Raw genomic sequence first — 16,347 nt, forward strand, 5'->3', positions numbered from 1 at the left:
CAGGTGCAGGAAGCTGAGTGCAGCGGTGAAGGTATATGCCCTCTCCCCCTGCAGTGGGATGGGCTGAGCTCAGGAAAAGAGTAAAAAAAAAAAATATAATCAGAGAGGGAGGTGAGTTTTTTTAAAGGGATTACTCTCGCCTTCAGTCTCTGTGCTCGGTGCACTGATCCGACGTTCGTTCCCGCCTCCGGGAAGTTTGGTGGACGTGAGCAGCCTGATGGGCTGAGCAGCTCTTTGGCTAGGCCCTTTTCTAATGCTTTTTTTGTTTGCTGTGTGGTAGGCTGCGGCGGCATTCTGTGCACTTTTTCCTGCGCATTAGGCTGCCCTTTTCAGTTCCATTGGTTTGTGCGAGTTCGTTCAGGTGTGCAAACAATTTGTGCACCTAGTTGGACGCTTGTTGGGCGCCTGGTTGGACGTCTAGTCAGTTAGGGGTGTCTGTGCACTCATTCACATATGCTTATCTGTGCTCAAGTCTGTGTGGCCTTGTGGGAGCCCAGTTTTTGGGTGCCCATCAAGGCACGGTGTTGAGGTCTGAAATTTTGGATGCCTGGTTTTTTGCAGTACAATTACAGCTGGATGCACATGCCTCGGATGCTTATTACAGTGTACTGATAGACTGATGGCGCCTATAGCAAAGAAACCTAAGTGCCTTACCCTCTGTGCTGCTTGTGTTAGCATTGCTTGGAGGCTCAGGGGGAATTGCCTTCGCCTGATTTTACTAAGCTCGGTTCTTCCCAGCCTGATGCGGGATTGGGAAAAGAGCTGTCAGAAGGGTCACCTGACTATAGAGCTCTCCTAATTAGTTAGTCAGCAGGAGAAAGTAGTTCAGTGGGCTCAGGATAGGTGCCCCCTGGTTTTGGCAAGGATCCCTCTGCCTTTTCTTGGGTAGAATGTTTTCAAGGACTACAGTCTTTTCTTTAGGTGAGTCCTCGGCCCTGGTCAATTTTAATAGGTCAGCGTTGCAATCGGTGAAACCCCGCATGCTGGTGCTGCGGGTAAGCATCAGGGTATGCAATTCTGGTCTAAGGAGTAGTCCTCCAGCCACTCAGAAGCCCTTTCGGACCTGCCGCTTGGGAACAACGCGTGCATGAGGCCAGACGAAGGCTGAGGGCAGGAACAAGACGAAGACTTGGAATGTGGAAGGACTCAGACGAGGACTTGGAACTTGGAAGGACTCAGAAGAGGATTTGAAAGGACTCAATCAAGGATTCAGGTTACTCAGAAGACTTGGACAAGGATTCAGGTTACTCAGAAGGTCTCAGGCAGGGTTTCAGGACTCAGGCGAATGTACTGGGTGAGAATAGCATCGCAGCGAGCCCTACACAGCCGCCCATGGCAGGTTGCGGACCATGCTGAGCACGAAGCAGATTACAGGCGAAATAGTTGAACTTGAGACTGGAACATGTTGAAGATTTAGTAGAGGCCTGCACCGGGGCGCTCCCTGTACAGCCACCTGTGGCTGGTCGCGGACCACGCTGGAGCGGAGCAGGTTCTGGCAGAGTCATGGGCATGGACGGAAGCAGGCAAGGAACTCCGAAGACCGGGACAGGATTCAAGACTCAGGATTCATGACTCAGAACTTGGAACTCTGAACATTAAAAACGAGGGTCTTCCGGAGACTTGCGCTGCAGACAAGAAGAAGGCCTTGTACCAGGAAGCACCCTACACAGCCCCTCATGGGCTGGTCATGGACCACAACGGTGGCACACCAGGAAAGGTGGACTCAGGAAACTGGGAACTGGTTGCAGAGGTGAAGACGAAGGCATCAGGACCAAGACATCAGGAACATGGAACATCAGGACTCAGGAACGAACCATGGAACATCAGGACATGGAACAGACGACAAAGAAGCTCCGATGAAGGACGAGACCAGGAACATCAGGACAAGGAGACCAGGAACAAGAAAATAAGAGCCATCTAGACAAGTGAAGACCACGGAGGACCTTGACCCGAAGAGGAACACAGACAACTGTGGATTCTGGATCCGAAGGCCCTGAGGAACAGGAACTGAGCCCTTAAATAGGGCTGAAACAGGAAATGGAGTGAAGAGTACTTCCAGTGGGGCCACGGGCTTTTCCTGCTGCTGGCCCTTTAAATTGATTGAAGAGGCGTGCGTCGGTGCCTAGAGAAGGGCCCAGGGAGGAGCAGGACCATGGACAGCAGCATTTCTGCCGCAAAGAACACAGAAGCAGGCCCCGGCAGCGGCACTAGGCCGCGAAGAATAACAGCAGATGTCTGAAGCGGCCTCCAGGCCGCAGGATGACTTCGCAGCGGCTTCTCTTGTCGCTCAGGAAGAAGGAGCCAGGCGGCCTCCTGCCGTGAAGAAGAAGTCGGCAGCGGTGGCTTCAGGGCCACACCGAAGATAAACGTCAGCGGCCCGCAGGCCACGAAGAAGTGAAGTCCTGGCGGTGGCACCAAGCCACGGCAGAAGAAGGACACTGCAGCCCGGTCTGGGAGCGGCACGGCCCGCAGGAAAGGGCACGGCAGCATCGGGCCTGCCTGGCCGTAAGTGAAGGCCTGCTTGTGGGATGGGTTTCGCGAGCAGGATCGTAACATCTAGCTTCTGAAGGAATGATTCTTGGTCGCTGTTAGGAAAATAAACATTAACTAGAGTGATAATTTCACTACCCACTAATGTTTAACAAAAGGTAGCAGCCATCCAGATCAGAAATTTGAGAGAGAACCTCCTGTGTGAAAAGATTTGAGATTAAAATGGCAACACCCGCATATTTATTGCCCACTGAGCCTGCTGCAAAGAATTGGTGAGGGAAATCCTTATGAAAGAACAGGCGTTCATATCTTTTTCGCAAATGAGTTTCTTGAAGAAACGCAATGGCAATATTTTGCTGTCCGATTTCTGTAAATAAAAGCTGGCATTTCCTAAAAGTATTAATACCCTTAACATTCAGGGAAAATATTTTGGCCTTCATTGCTCTACCAAAACTGTGAGCATTAGAAATTTATGTGTCACGTCTACATACACTGTTAAATGAGTGTGAACAATCCTCTTTAACCTTCTAGAAAGAAAATTAAAGGAACATAAATGCCCATCCCAAAAGAAAATCTGCATTTGAACTACCTCATCCTCTTGGTAGTTCCAGCGACTCCCAAGGGACATTAATAACTAACCAATACAGCGAGTAAACTGGGCCCTCCCGGCCCATCAGATGAAATACAAACTGTAATCAATCAGTGCAATTTTCCCTTAAATTGTGTAAGGTCTGCTATATAAAAGACCTCCAAGAAACGGCTCAAGAAAACTAATCTTGACCCAGGTTAAGATGGCTGCCATCCAAGCTTTTTGAATTGGTCTGGAGAGAAAGGATATAGGTGCAGATATTTTTTGCTACTAGCGCTGCATCTTTATATTTATCAGATTCGGGGATTCCCCTGATCCTCAAATTGCAGCGTCTAGACCTATTCTCAGTATCCTCTAATTTTTCTGTTAGCGCCTCGATGTCATTAAAAGCAGATTTCTGCTGCTCAGAAAGCTTTTGTAGCACTCCCTCCTCACCGTCTGGATGCGTTTCTAGTTCATCGATGCGGTTACCCAGCACCAACAAGTACTCCCTTAATTTGGAAATAGATTCCAGCAGTTCTCTTTTCTGCTGCTTAATCTCTGACCTGAGTTCCAGGAACCAGCCCTGTAATTCTTCTCTTGTTGGGAGATCAGTAAGATCCAGAGCTGGCAGTTTTGCTGCCGATGAGTCATCCATCTCTGAGTTTGCAGGAGAAGCTTTGGGCAGCCCGCTATCAGGCCCCGAGAGGTCAGCAGAGTGTTGGGAGAAGGAAAAATGCTTGAGGTTGGCGGTTTTTGCGCTTGGCAGCCATCTGGTGTTAGAATGGAGAAGCAGCCACATCACTCTGTAAATATTAAATTTTTTAAGGGGAAATCAGCGAATTAGATGGTCGAGGTTCCTGAGCTCATTTCCTATGCGGCCATCTTAGTAGATTGCCAAAGAGCACCCCCTCCACCAGATAAGTATTTATCTGGCTAAGTAGATAACTGGATATGTTGGGAGCAGGCAATGGGCAGATTGAGGTGGGACAATTTATCCAGTTATCTTAATTGGATAAGTGCCTGTAGTCAGTTTTAACCAGTTAAGTTAACCGAATAAGGTAGAACTGCTCAATAGCAGGTCTAAAGTTATCTGGATATAAATTATCCGGTTATATTCAGCAGCATAGTTGTGCTGCTGAATATCCCTTGTAAGATATCCAGATAAGTTATATCTGGATAATTTAGATAACCGGATATTTTTGTCTGTTGGGTCCAGTGATTTTAGAAGGCCAGTTTTCCTAAAAGTACACCAGGGAAAAAAAGGTTTAAGGAGTAATTTTTTTTGAAGATTCAGAAAGGAAGAAGATAGACAAGAAATGTTCCATCTCTATTAGCTAAATTAAAATGAACTACAACATTTTTTAATTTTCTAAAACAATGCTGTATCCGATTTATGAAAGGGTTTGGCCCAGTGTGTGCCTATGGGGAAAGGCTTTTCTAAATCAGACTTGAAACGTATTAAAATTCAAACGTGTGGCTGTTTTTTTGCAGTGGAATAAGATACAGTGCAGCAATGTTATGGCAGAAGCACGCCTCTTCCCTATCTTTTATGTGGGGCTGTGTGACGTGCAAAGCCTCATACACAAGATATCTGGGATAATGCCAAATAAATCAGAACAGAGGAAGAGTTCGGCTATTACCCCATTATCCTACACCTACTCAACCCTGTTCTCATCTGAGACAGATGTACAAAGAATTTTTCCCATAGGCTGAAGATGGGGAAAACTCTTCAGTACCATCTGGCCTTAGAGAGCTCTGAATGGAGACTCTTAATGTCAACTGTTAAGAATTTACTGATACATATAGGGGCAGATTTTAAAAAAGTATGCGCGCATGTACTTTTGTTCGCGCAACCGGCACAAACAAAAATATGCAGGATTTTAAAAGATATGTCCGTAGCCGCGCGTATCTTTTAAAATCCGGGGTCAGCACGCGCAAGGCTGGGCAAAATCGACAGCCTGCGCGTGCCGAGCCGCGCAGCCTGCCTTCGTTCCCTCTGAGGCCGCTCCGAAATCGGAGCGGCCTCGGAGGGAACTTTCTTTCCAGCGGCGCCCCCCCCGGCCCTAACTAATTCCCCCCCCCTACCTTTATTTCAAAAGTTATGCCTGCCCGAGGCAGGTTTATCTTGCGTGCGCCAGCACGCCGTGTTCCAGTCCGGGGGCTGGTCTGGAGGCCACGTCCACACCCCCGGAACGCCCCTGGGCGGAACCACGCCCGCTGCTCCGCCCCGGAATGCCCCCCGATGATGCGCTGGCCGCGACACGCCCCCCAGGAAAGCCCCGGGACTTACACGGGTCCCGGGGCTTGCGTGCGCCGCCGAGCCTATGCAAGATAGGCTCGGGGCGCGCAGGGGGTGGAAGGGGCAGCTTTTCAGGGGTTATGCGCATATCTTACGCGTGTAACCCTTTGAAAATCTGCCTCATAGTTAAAATAACTGAAAGTAATTACATAGCAAAAACTGGTAAATCAAATGGTATTCCCATTTGTTGGGTCAAGTCTTTATTTCTTTCAGTCGTAGCTGTATGGGATCCTTAATTTAAATTGAATTGACAGTTTTCTGTGGAACCATACATGAATAAATAGAATGTTTTTTAATTCTTCAGACCTCCTAAGTAAAGAAGAAAGTTATTTGAACATGCTAGTAGTTAAGTCCTGTAAAGCTGTTTAGTTTCATAAATCTTTAGAATATTCTCTTACTATTTTTTATAGGAACTTTCACTACAAATAGAGAAGATAACTGTGGAAGCCATCCAGAAGCGAAAACAACTTGACAATGAGTTCACAGAAACCCTCACAGCCCAGGTGCACTTCTTACCGAACAAGATTTATTTGGTAGCAGTGTCTGAACTCAGCCGTGGAAGCATTCATGTTTAAAAGGAAAATGGAACCAACACCTCCTTTTTTTTTTTTGGCAGATAGAGTTAGATAAGACAGCAGAAGAATTTCGGAGGGTTCACCGGGAAAGGCAGGAGGTGCTTGGCCAATGGGAAAACATGATTGAACAGATGCAGCGGAGGGACCAAGACATCGATCACTGTGCCCTGGTGAAACGTTTTCTTTTTATGAATTTTAAGTACCCGTGTTCTTATTTGTTTCAGGTTGTAGGGTAACTATATTTTCCTTGAAAGCTGAATTTAGTTGGGTTGGATTGTTTTGTTCGGGGCCTTTGGAAGGTGGGCCCCCACCAGGAAAGGGGAGGGAAGGGCACCAGCGCGCTATACCACTGTTGTCATTACAGTGGTTGGAAGTTATTTCCTGCCCTATATGGATACATTATTGAAGAGGAACAATCTTTGCCCCCCAGCTGGCCTGCAGCATTAGCCCTTTGATTGCCAAGGGCACCTTTTAGCCCAGGAATGTTCCTGATTTTTTTTTTTTTTTTTTTTTTTCATTTATATTTTATTGAAATTTCTTCATCATTTTTACAAAAAAGAAATAAGAATATTGCTTCACAACGAAATAATATATATTCCACAAACATAATTAATACCTTCAAAATACCATGTGAGTCACAATATACAGCCCTCTTAAAGGGGAGCCTCAATATATATTTCTAAAGGAAAATTTTCATAATAATATTATGAGTAATTAGGAGTGAGCTTCTATTTCTGACCAGTATATTCCCCTAATTCAGGAGGGTGGACTACTTGCTCAACCACCTTTATCTAAAATAAAAGATTCTAAATGAGGTGGATCCAGAAATACAAACTTATTCCCTTGAAAAGTAATTAAACATTTACACGGGAATTTGAGATAAAAGGTTGCCCCCAAAGATACAGCCCTCTGTCTCAAATTCAAAAACTGTTTCCTCCTCAATTGGGTTTCCTTGGAGACATCCGGAAATACCTGTATTTTCTGACCACAATATGTAATTTCCTTATTTTTAAAGTAATTCTGGAGAACCAGATTTTTATCGTTCTCCAGACAAAATGTTACTAACAATGTAGCCCTAGTTTGAATATCATCATTGGATGATTCCAAGAAGTCAGTTAAATTAGGACTAACTGGTACCAGTAAATCCATCCCACCTTCAGAACTTGCTACATCCTTTTTTTTTTTAACAGGCAAATAATACATCTTTGATATAAGCAGTTGTTTAGTTATCCCCAATACTTCTATCACATACTTATTGAATAACTCATAAGCTGACAATAGTCTTGTACAGGGAAAATTCAGAAATCTCAAATTTCTCATCCTTATTATATTTTCAAAACCCTCTAGTTTTTTAAAAGTCACTAAAGAGTCTTTCATAAATGTAATATTTGAAGCTTGCAATGTAGCTATCTGATTATTACTTGACTCTCTTGAATTCTCCAAATGCACAATCCTCTTATTGTGGTCATCCAGGCTTTTCCTAGTTTCCAAGGCCAAATTAGCCGATTGAGCCATGGAAAGGAAAAGCATCCTTTCCATTTTTGTCACCACCCTCCATACGTCCACCAAAGTAATGTTATCAGGGGGTTCTGTTCCACCTTCTAATTCAGACAAATTGTCCAAAGAAAACATTTCTCTCTCATTAGTACCAGTAGCCCCTTCCTGCATACTTGGTGGCTGTCCTCTGGGTTCTGGAGATAGTAAAACCAGATTGGGGGTATCAATTTTCTTATTGTCCCCCTCCTTGCCAGAGGATACATTAGGGGACTGGTCTGTGGAATGTTCCTGATTTTAATCATTTTTTTTGGAACACTAAACATGCTAATTTCTACCCAAGATTCCAAAACAATGATATTCTGATGCCTTTTGGTGCTTGTCAGCAAATGGCGATAATCTAGGCAGAAATAGGATTCAGATCTGAACATTTACTCTGTAGAACCTAAGTACATTTTAGAATGCCACATAATGTTATGTAAACCAATGATACTGTGTGTATGTGTATGTATATGTTTATATATATTACTAAGGCATCAAAGGTTGAAAAAATTAAAAATTAGAAGAATGGATCATATTGGATGCACTTGAAACATATAAGGTGAATTTTCAAAGAGTTGTTTGTGTACAGATTAGCAGGTGCAAATAGCACATCTTTGCATAAATGCTATTTTATAAACCTCAAACATACACGTGCAAGTAAAGGTGCGCAAATAAATTTGCTCATATAAAAAAGGGACGGGCCAGGGCATTATGGGATGGAGCCAACATATACACGTACAGTTTGCTATTTTATAACCTGCCAAAGGGACATGCATATGGCCGTTACCTGTGCATATTTACACCAGTTCCTCCATGGATCCTCCATGTGGCAGGGGTATTAGATATGCGTTTACCTGTTTTGATTTGTTTCTGTAATGTGTCCTAATCAATCTGTTATTTTAACTTTTTGATTTTAGTGTTATGTATTTTCTTCAGTTATTATGTGTTTTTTTTATGGTAATTCCACCCTGAACATAGGAAGGGCAGGTAACAAATGCTCTCAAATAAATAAATAAATAATCTGGCGTAAATTAAAACAAAATTTTTTATAGCCAAATACTGACTAGATGAGGGGTCTGGATAAACTGGGGGGAGTTCAGGCTGAAGAACCAGGAAGGTCTTGATGACCTAGAGATAGACTGGGCAAATTGGTGGACTAAACTGGAAATTTCCTTCACAAGCGCATGTTACAAAATTTGATGACTTATTTACGTAAAAGTTCACAAGGAAAATACACGTTACATCTCCAAGTGGAAATGATTAAAATTAGGAGCAGAAATACTTGTGTATAGGAGATTTGCGCCACTTATCTGTATAAATTTTGCCTTCTCTGGATAAATGACAACTACTTATCCAGCTAAGTAAGGCCTGGATTCTCTAATACCTCGGGCTCTTTGACTCGCGCGGTACAGGGGGGCGAAGCGGGGGCGGGCCTGCGAAAGTCGGCAGCGATAGCACCTGTGCGGTGCGATCGCTGCCGGCTTTCACACCTAATAGCGCCATCATAAAAGGTGGTGCTATTGGGCGCAAAATTGGGAGCGAAAAAGGTTCTTACCTTTTCGCTGTCCGCGATGTCTTCGCGGTGTCTGCCCCGACTCCTCCTGTTCCGGTCTTGACGTCGCCCCAACTCCGCCCCCATTTAGTGATCGCGTGCAATCGCTTTGGAAAATGACCCCCTAAGATAGCCAGATAAGTGTTAAAACGCTATTTATCCAGCTATAATGAAAATATATGCCATGTATCTTTTAGATATACAAGCATATTGTTGGGTAGATTTAAGTGTATTTTAAATAGTGTGCACAATACAAACTATGTGCAGTTATGCATGTGCACCCATCTACCCGCATTCATCAGCACGCTTGCGCATGTATAAAAGTTATCCTCTATTTGTTTCTGTATTCAGTATTATATTGCAATCTATTTATTTATTTATTACATTTAATTCATGTTTTTACCTTCAAGCTCCAAGCAATGTACAAATAATAAAACAACTAATGCAACTAGACACAAAAGAAAATGACAAATTAAACTCCCAATGTACCAATTTTCTACATAGCTCAACCCATCTATGTTGATTTAATTCACTCCTGGGTACCCAAACTGCGGAATAGTGCATGTGTTGCCTTGAAGCGTGTTTTAGTCTTCATGTTAGATCCAAGCCATATCAGCATTAATGGAGAGAAATCAGACACTGACTTACTTCTGTGTGTACACAATGTAGAGTAATACTGCTGATTTTCTTTAAAAAAAAAAAAAAAAATCAAAAAATTAAGTCCTTGAACTATGTCAAATGGAAAAGTAAACTGTAATTAACATTCAAGGACCTTACTTTTTTTTTTTTATTCTCCTAGTTACTAGCCCATCTAAAACAGGAGCACAGAGAGAAAGAGGGCATGATTAAGGAGAGGCTGCAGTTTTTGAATGGTGAGATTGAGAATAATAAGGAATATGAGAAGAAAATTGGCATGTCTGAGAGACAAGCAGCCAAGCTTAAACAAGACTACAATACCCAAGACAGCAATCAAATTCAGCTTCAGGATGAGGTAATACACACAAAGGATACAAGATTATTTGCATATAGTTGAAACCATAATAGTGTCAGATGTAAGTCTAATCTATTTTTTAAAGGTTTTTATATATTATTCAGCAAACTCAAAATAGCTTACACAAATGGCAGAAAACAGTAATAAAAACAATCCATATTCATTACAACTTTCCAGGGACTCCAGAAGAAGTGATTCAATTCTATGACTGGATCGTTTTCACTGAAAACTGGAATAAACATAGATTCTTTTCTTAGCCTGTGTTTGATGTAGTGGCTGGCTGTGTTTCTGCAATACTGCTTCTCTATTTCCTGAACCGTGACCAATGCATTACTCTTGTGCTTCCCTTTGCTTATATTATCACCATATTAAAATGTTCCACTCATAACTAAAGATGACTAAATAAAAGTCTTTAATTTATCATTATTTAATCATTAGTTGGACGGTTTAAAAACTACAGTGAACAGAACCTCTTCTCAGGTAGAGGCTACAAGAACACAAATAACTAATCTGAGGAAAGAAATGCAGGAGAAGATCAAAAGGTGAGAATATAACTTAAAAATACATACTATAAAAATCGTAACAGAAAGAATGGATTATTATTTTGTCTTCTTTAAGAAACTTTAAGTAGAACTGTGCAAACAGGATATTTAAGATCTGTAGGGCCCATCTGATCTGCTCAAATTACTTCCTCTTGCAGTACTATAGAAGCTTGCTGAGCTTTAGCATCCCCATCATTTCTTTATAGTTTCTAGTCATAGCCTGCCTAATCAAGAGAAGCCAGACTCACCTATATATAGTAAAATACAGACTAAGACAAAGTGAACAATAACATTTAAACAAAGACAAAATCAAAAACAATAACATATTTCAATAACAAATCTTTATTTTATGTAGAAAACAATCAGCTGGGACTAGATTTATAGTAAAATAGATTTTACTGTCTGTAAGGGTGTGCATTCTTACCCAGGAAGTGTAGTAACACCAAGGAGTGAATGATTCCAGTTCTAAAATGGACATTCAGGTCGATTTTAAAAGGGTTTGTGCAAAAATGCCCACATACACATGTATGTGGACCATGCGCGAGCAACGCAGATTTTAAAAAAGCCGCAAAATATGCACGCATGTATCCATGTGCTCGTAGGAATTAGGGGGCTGGGCATGGGAATTCCGGGACGGGACCAAGACTTACATGCGTAACTCAAATTTTAAAAACGAACCCAAAGCGCTTGTATGTTAGGTATCCCCTAACTTTACTGCTGCTTCTAATGAGGAGCAAGTCTATTATAGATCTCACATTTTAGGGCTTATAGGACAAGGTGAGTAGACCTGGACCAGGTCATCTGGGCAGTGTGCAAGATGAAGAACCAGAGGGGTTTGAAAGTCCTTGCTTTAACTGGAAAAACTGGTGAACTAATTGGAAAACTGGGAGTGTATCTCTCACAAGCATGTTTTAAAATTCGTTGACATATGTTGCAGGCATGGACCCTCTGACCAAGGTGGAGTAGGCGCAACCTGCAGGGAAGAGCCCTGCAGGTCCCCACTGTTGGCTGGGGCAACTGGAGCTTCAACTATACCAGCCCTCGTTTCCCTTAGGATGAGCTCTTGGGTGCCAGGGCCAGCAGGACTTGGGCGCAGGCCTCTGTTGACCAGGTGGAGATCTGTGGAGACAGTTGAGTCACAGACCAGAGTCTGGGGTAGGCTGAGTTCAGACATGGTCGGGAATCAGGCTGTAGTCAGAGGCAAGTGGAATTCAGTCGTAGTTGAGAATCAGGCAGTGGTCAGTGGCAGGCAGAGTTCATCCATAGTCAAGCAGGCTAAAGTCAGAACCAGAGATCTGTCCGAGGGAAGGCGGGACAGATAGGCAGGCTGGGAGGTGAGGAAAAGCACAGATGGGCAAAAGGAAACACTGAAGGATTGAAGACTGACCACAGGATGAAGTTGAAGATCTCAAAGAAGATGAGCAGGGACTATCAAGATGAGGCCAGGAACAGAGGAACAAAGACCAAGAACACAGGAACGAAGATCAGGAACATACTGAGGCAACTTGCTCTATACAAAGAAGTCAACCTATTGCCGAGGCATGGAGGAGCTGCTGAAGTGGTGATGTCACCTGGCCTTTTCTGCTGCAGGCCCTTTAAGAAACATGAGGTTGGCGCACGCACTTTAGGGGGTCATGGGGAGGCAGGCTAAGCATGGCAGCTTGCTGCATACATTGGGGTCTTTGCCAGTGTCAGCGGGAGCAGCAGTAGCAGAGGCAGGCTGAACACAGCAGCCTGCCACATGGTTAATCATAGGAAGGGTTGCTAACTGGCTCCAGATTTTCAGGATAGGTTGATCCAATCCTGGTTTTACCCCATTGCTTGTTGTGATTTATTCTGATTACCCTATTGCATTCCCTAAGAAAAGCAAGAGTACAAGTACCTGCAGGCAAGGGGAGTAAAACCAAGACTGGATCAACCTGTTCTGAAAATCTGGAGCTAGTTGGCAACTTTATTTGGGGGCCTTCTCCAGCATCAGGAGTTGTCGTATCTGGCACGGGGCTGAAGTTAAAGGTGGCAGTCTGCGGGCCTGCCCCATGGACTGTCTAACGCAACACATATCCACGTAAAAACTGACATAATCTTATTGAAGACCTATGTGCGCTAGCTGTGCTCGAGTACTCACTTAAAATTAGGAGGATATTTTTGCATGGTAGGCGTATTGTAAATCATACGTGTGCAAATGCGCGAATGATTTAAAATTGTAGCTTATCTTCGCTTGCGCCACCGATACATGCGCTTGTTTTAAAATCAACCACTTAGGGAGCAAATCCCCTTACACTTGCTATTTTCTAACAGAGAGTTCCTATTCATACCCATATCAGTCCAGACAAGTGGATTTTGTATCCCTATCAGCACATGGAGGCAGAGACAAAAACTTTGAGACACAGCTACATATCCAAGAGTGCCACCTGCAGTCCCTCAGTATTTGTCTCCAGCAGATGGTAATGATGCAAACCTGCAGGCTGACAAAAAAAAAAAGAAGGGAAGACAGAATTTGGAGTGATGCACCCTGAGCTGTTGGATACCTTTTGTGGACAATCCCTCAGGTAGAGCTGAGCGACTGAGGGGTTGGTAATCCCTGTCTGGCTGCAGCCCACTGATTCCGGAGGTTCTGATAGCCAGGGGACTGGCTCCCTCGTTGCCTCCGAGGTCTCCTCCTTCACACCATCGTCATCCTTCAGGGAAGTATTCCTGTTTGTGTTAAGTTAAAAAAAAAAAAAGTATATTTAAAAGCAGCAGGAGCTTCAGACTGTGCAGCATGTCGGCGGGGATGCTTGTTTTCAGCGAGAGCTGTCGGTGCCAAGAGGCCACTGGGGGATCTGGGGTGTCCAAGAAATTGTGTGAGGAAGAAGTTTTGCCACATGCTGGCTGGGCCTGTGCAGCCGTGTGGCTCGTTGGGCAGACTATGTGTGCAGCCTGTTACTGCGTGCTCGGGCAGGCTTGCTTACTGTAGCGCTGCCATGTTTAGCCTCGTGGGCAATCGTGCTGAAGCAGCATATGGCAGCTTGCAAGGCTTGTGGTCTTTGGTCCGGGTGGCAAAATGTGTGTTCCCTACATTGTGGGAGGAGGGAACCTCCATGGGAATGGCCAGCGATAAGAGGGCCACCAGGTCTTCGAGGCCAGCGGCAATGCTCCTGGGGGGACTAGTTGGTGCTGCCATATCTTTGGAGGATCACAGTCAGAGGCTTTCGGCTTCTGGAGAGCCCTTGGATTCTGCTCCCCCTCTTTCTCCTATGGAATAGCATATAGCAGAGACCCATGGCAGGGGAGGAAAGTCGGATGGGAGCGTGCACGATCAGGAAGAGTTCTCACGATCTGGAAGAGTTCTCTACGGAATTTGTCCTGCTGCATAAAGCCTTTCTGGCAAGAAAGGGAGCAGAGGGGAAGCGGCCCAGAGAGAGTTAGCCATGTCACCCTTCCAAGAAGCTGAGGGTGGTCTCATCTGGAGGGTCTGGGGACTTACTCAGGCATATGGGTCTTGGATGCGCTGCAGGAACTGAGAACAATCAGATGAATTTGGACAACTCGGATGATCCAGCAAATACATTTACATTTATTAGGTTTATAGACCACCTAACACAGAATGGTCTAGGTGGTTAACAATGAAACACACACAAAATAATTGACAATAAAAAGAAAACATAAAATTACAATAAAAAGCATAAAAGAATAACAAATTCAAATACTATTTCAAATCATAAAACTAAAAAATAAGCAGATTTAAACAAATTGGTCTTGACAAGACTTTTGAACTTTTTAAAAGAGTCACATTTTCGTATTTCAAGTGGGAGGAGATTCCAGAACATAGGTCTGGCAATGGAGAAGGAGCATTCACATGTAAGATAGAGATGTGCTGCTTTTGGCGAGGGGACTTTGAGAGGGAGGTGTTGCGATGAGCGTAGAGAATGAATGGGTTGGTAAGACAAGAGATCCTCCATAAACAGGAGCTTCAGAAGTTTATATATTATCGTTCCCAGTTTATATTTGATGTGTTCGGATATGGACAGCCAATGGAGATGAATCAGAGTTGGTGTAATGTGATCTGAGCGTTTTATGTCGGACAGGAGTCGTGCAGCTGAGTTGATTAAGAGTTGGATAGGTTATAGAGTCGCAGCAGGAAGACCAATGTATAAAGCATTACAGTAGTCAATAATTGGGAATAAAGAAGTTTGAAGAACAATACGAAATTCAGCAGCGAAGAGAAGTTTTTTTAAGCCAGCAAGTAACCGAAGTCTGAAAAAACCCTGTTTAATGATGTACTTAATTTGCGGTTTGAAAGACAGAGTACTATCTAGAAAAACACCTAAACTTTTAATTTGTTTACTAATGGTAAATGTTACAGTATTGATGGAAATGGTGGTCTGTGATATCTGGGAGTAAGGACTGGAGAGTACTAGGAATTCTGTTTTTGACATGTTTAGCGATAATTTATTGTGATCCAACCAAGATTTTATTGAGGAGAAGCAAATATTAAGATGATCAATAGTGTCGTTCCAGGATAGACGAATGCAGATGAGAAATTGAAATCCTCCTAGAACAGATCCTGATGCAGATGCTGATCGAAATGCTGACCCTGATGCAAATAAGAATGGCTCTGATCCAGATGAGATGCTGATGGCAGAGGGAGATGACCCAAGGGTGATCCACTTGTTTAGGAAGGAAGAGCTGTGTCCCCTTATTCCACAGGTTTTGGAAGAGTTAGGGGTCAAAGTCGCTCAGGAAGAATCAGATAATGAAGGGGTGAATCAGGTCCTGGATGGACTGCGGGGTCCTCCTAGTGCCTTTCCATTGCCTAAAAATATGATAATTGGTACTGGAAATGGGATTTCCCAGAGGCGGGCCTGAAGGTCAGTAGGACAATGGCAAAGATTTACCCTTTGATGGAGGAGACCTGGACCTGTTGAGGGCTTCCAAAAGTGGATGCGGCAGTTTCCGCCATGACCAAGAAGACAACTATTCCAGTGGTGGAGTCAACTGCCCTGAAAGATGTGCAAGATTGTAAATTGAAGATACAGTTGAAGCGGATGTTTGAGGTTTCAATCTTGAGCCTCCTTGCGGTGATCTGTGGCAGCCTGATGCAGAGGGCCCGTTTATACTGGGTACAGAAGGCGCAAGAACAGAGTTCCGCTGGACCTATCAGCCTCATGTGGTCAACATGCTTGAAAGCTTAAGTGGCATACATGGAAGATGTGCTATATGATTTGGTGCGTACGTAAGCCAGAAGCATGGTCTCGGCGGTGGCAGCTCACAGGCTTTTATAGTTACGTAACTGGTCAGTTGACATGTGGTCAGTCCCAGCTGTGTAATCTCCCTTTTAAAGGGAAGCTCCTGTTTATGGAGGATTTGGACCAGCTCATGAAAACTTTGAAGGAGTCAAAAGGAAATAGATTGCTTGAGAATAAAAAGAGTGGCAAGAAGAGTTTCCCTTCCTGTTCCCATTTTTGGGATATGCAGTGGTTCCGTTTGGGCAAAATTTCCTGTTCTTCGGGACAGAAGCAGTCTTCAGGACGGCAGCAGTCCTTTTGGGGTGCATGCAGATTCTCCAGAGATCCATCCGGTCAGGAGACTGGAGGAAGAAAGTCAGCACAAAGAAGCCAGGGGGGTCCATTCCTCTGTGGATGTGTTTGGGGGAAGATTAACCCGCATTTATGAGGAATGAACCAAGGTCACCTTGGACCAATGGGTTCTGGTAAGAGATGGCTACACCTTAGAATTTTCACTCTTCATCAGGGAGGCCTTTCTAGAGTCCCACTGCTTGTCTCAAAGCAAGCAGGAGGCAGTGCAGGAT

General features: G+C 43.9%; 1 protein-coding gene across 1 annotated transcript in view; it reads left to right on the forward strand.

Annotated features, from left to right (window-relative positions):
• The window catches only part of CCDC39 (coiled-coil domain containing 39), a 294,107-nt gene that overhangs the window by 41,961 nt on the left and 235,799 nt on the right, over positions 1 to 16,347 (forward strand). The window contains exons 5-8 of the mRNA XM_029616381.1: positions 5,771 to 5,863; positions 5,977 to 6,105; positions 9,823 to 10,014; positions 10,453 to 10,556. Coding sequence (XP_029472241.1) covers positions 5,771 to 5,863; positions 5,977 to 6,105; positions 9,823 to 10,014; positions 10,453 to 10,556 — 518 coding nt within the window. The remainder of the gene's footprint in view (positions 1 to 5,770; positions 5,864 to 5,976; positions 6,106 to 9,822; positions 10,015 to 10,452; positions 10,557 to 16,347) is intronic.

This window comes from Rhinatrema bivittatum, chromosome 9 (genome assembly GCF_901001135.1).
Source record: "Rhinatrema bivittatum chromosome 9, aRhiBiv1.1, whole genome shotgun sequence".
In the NCBI taxonomy this organism is placed as follows: domain Eukaryota; kingdom Metazoa; phylum Chordata; class Amphibia; order Gymnophiona; family Rhinatrematidae; genus Rhinatrema; species Rhinatrema bivittatum.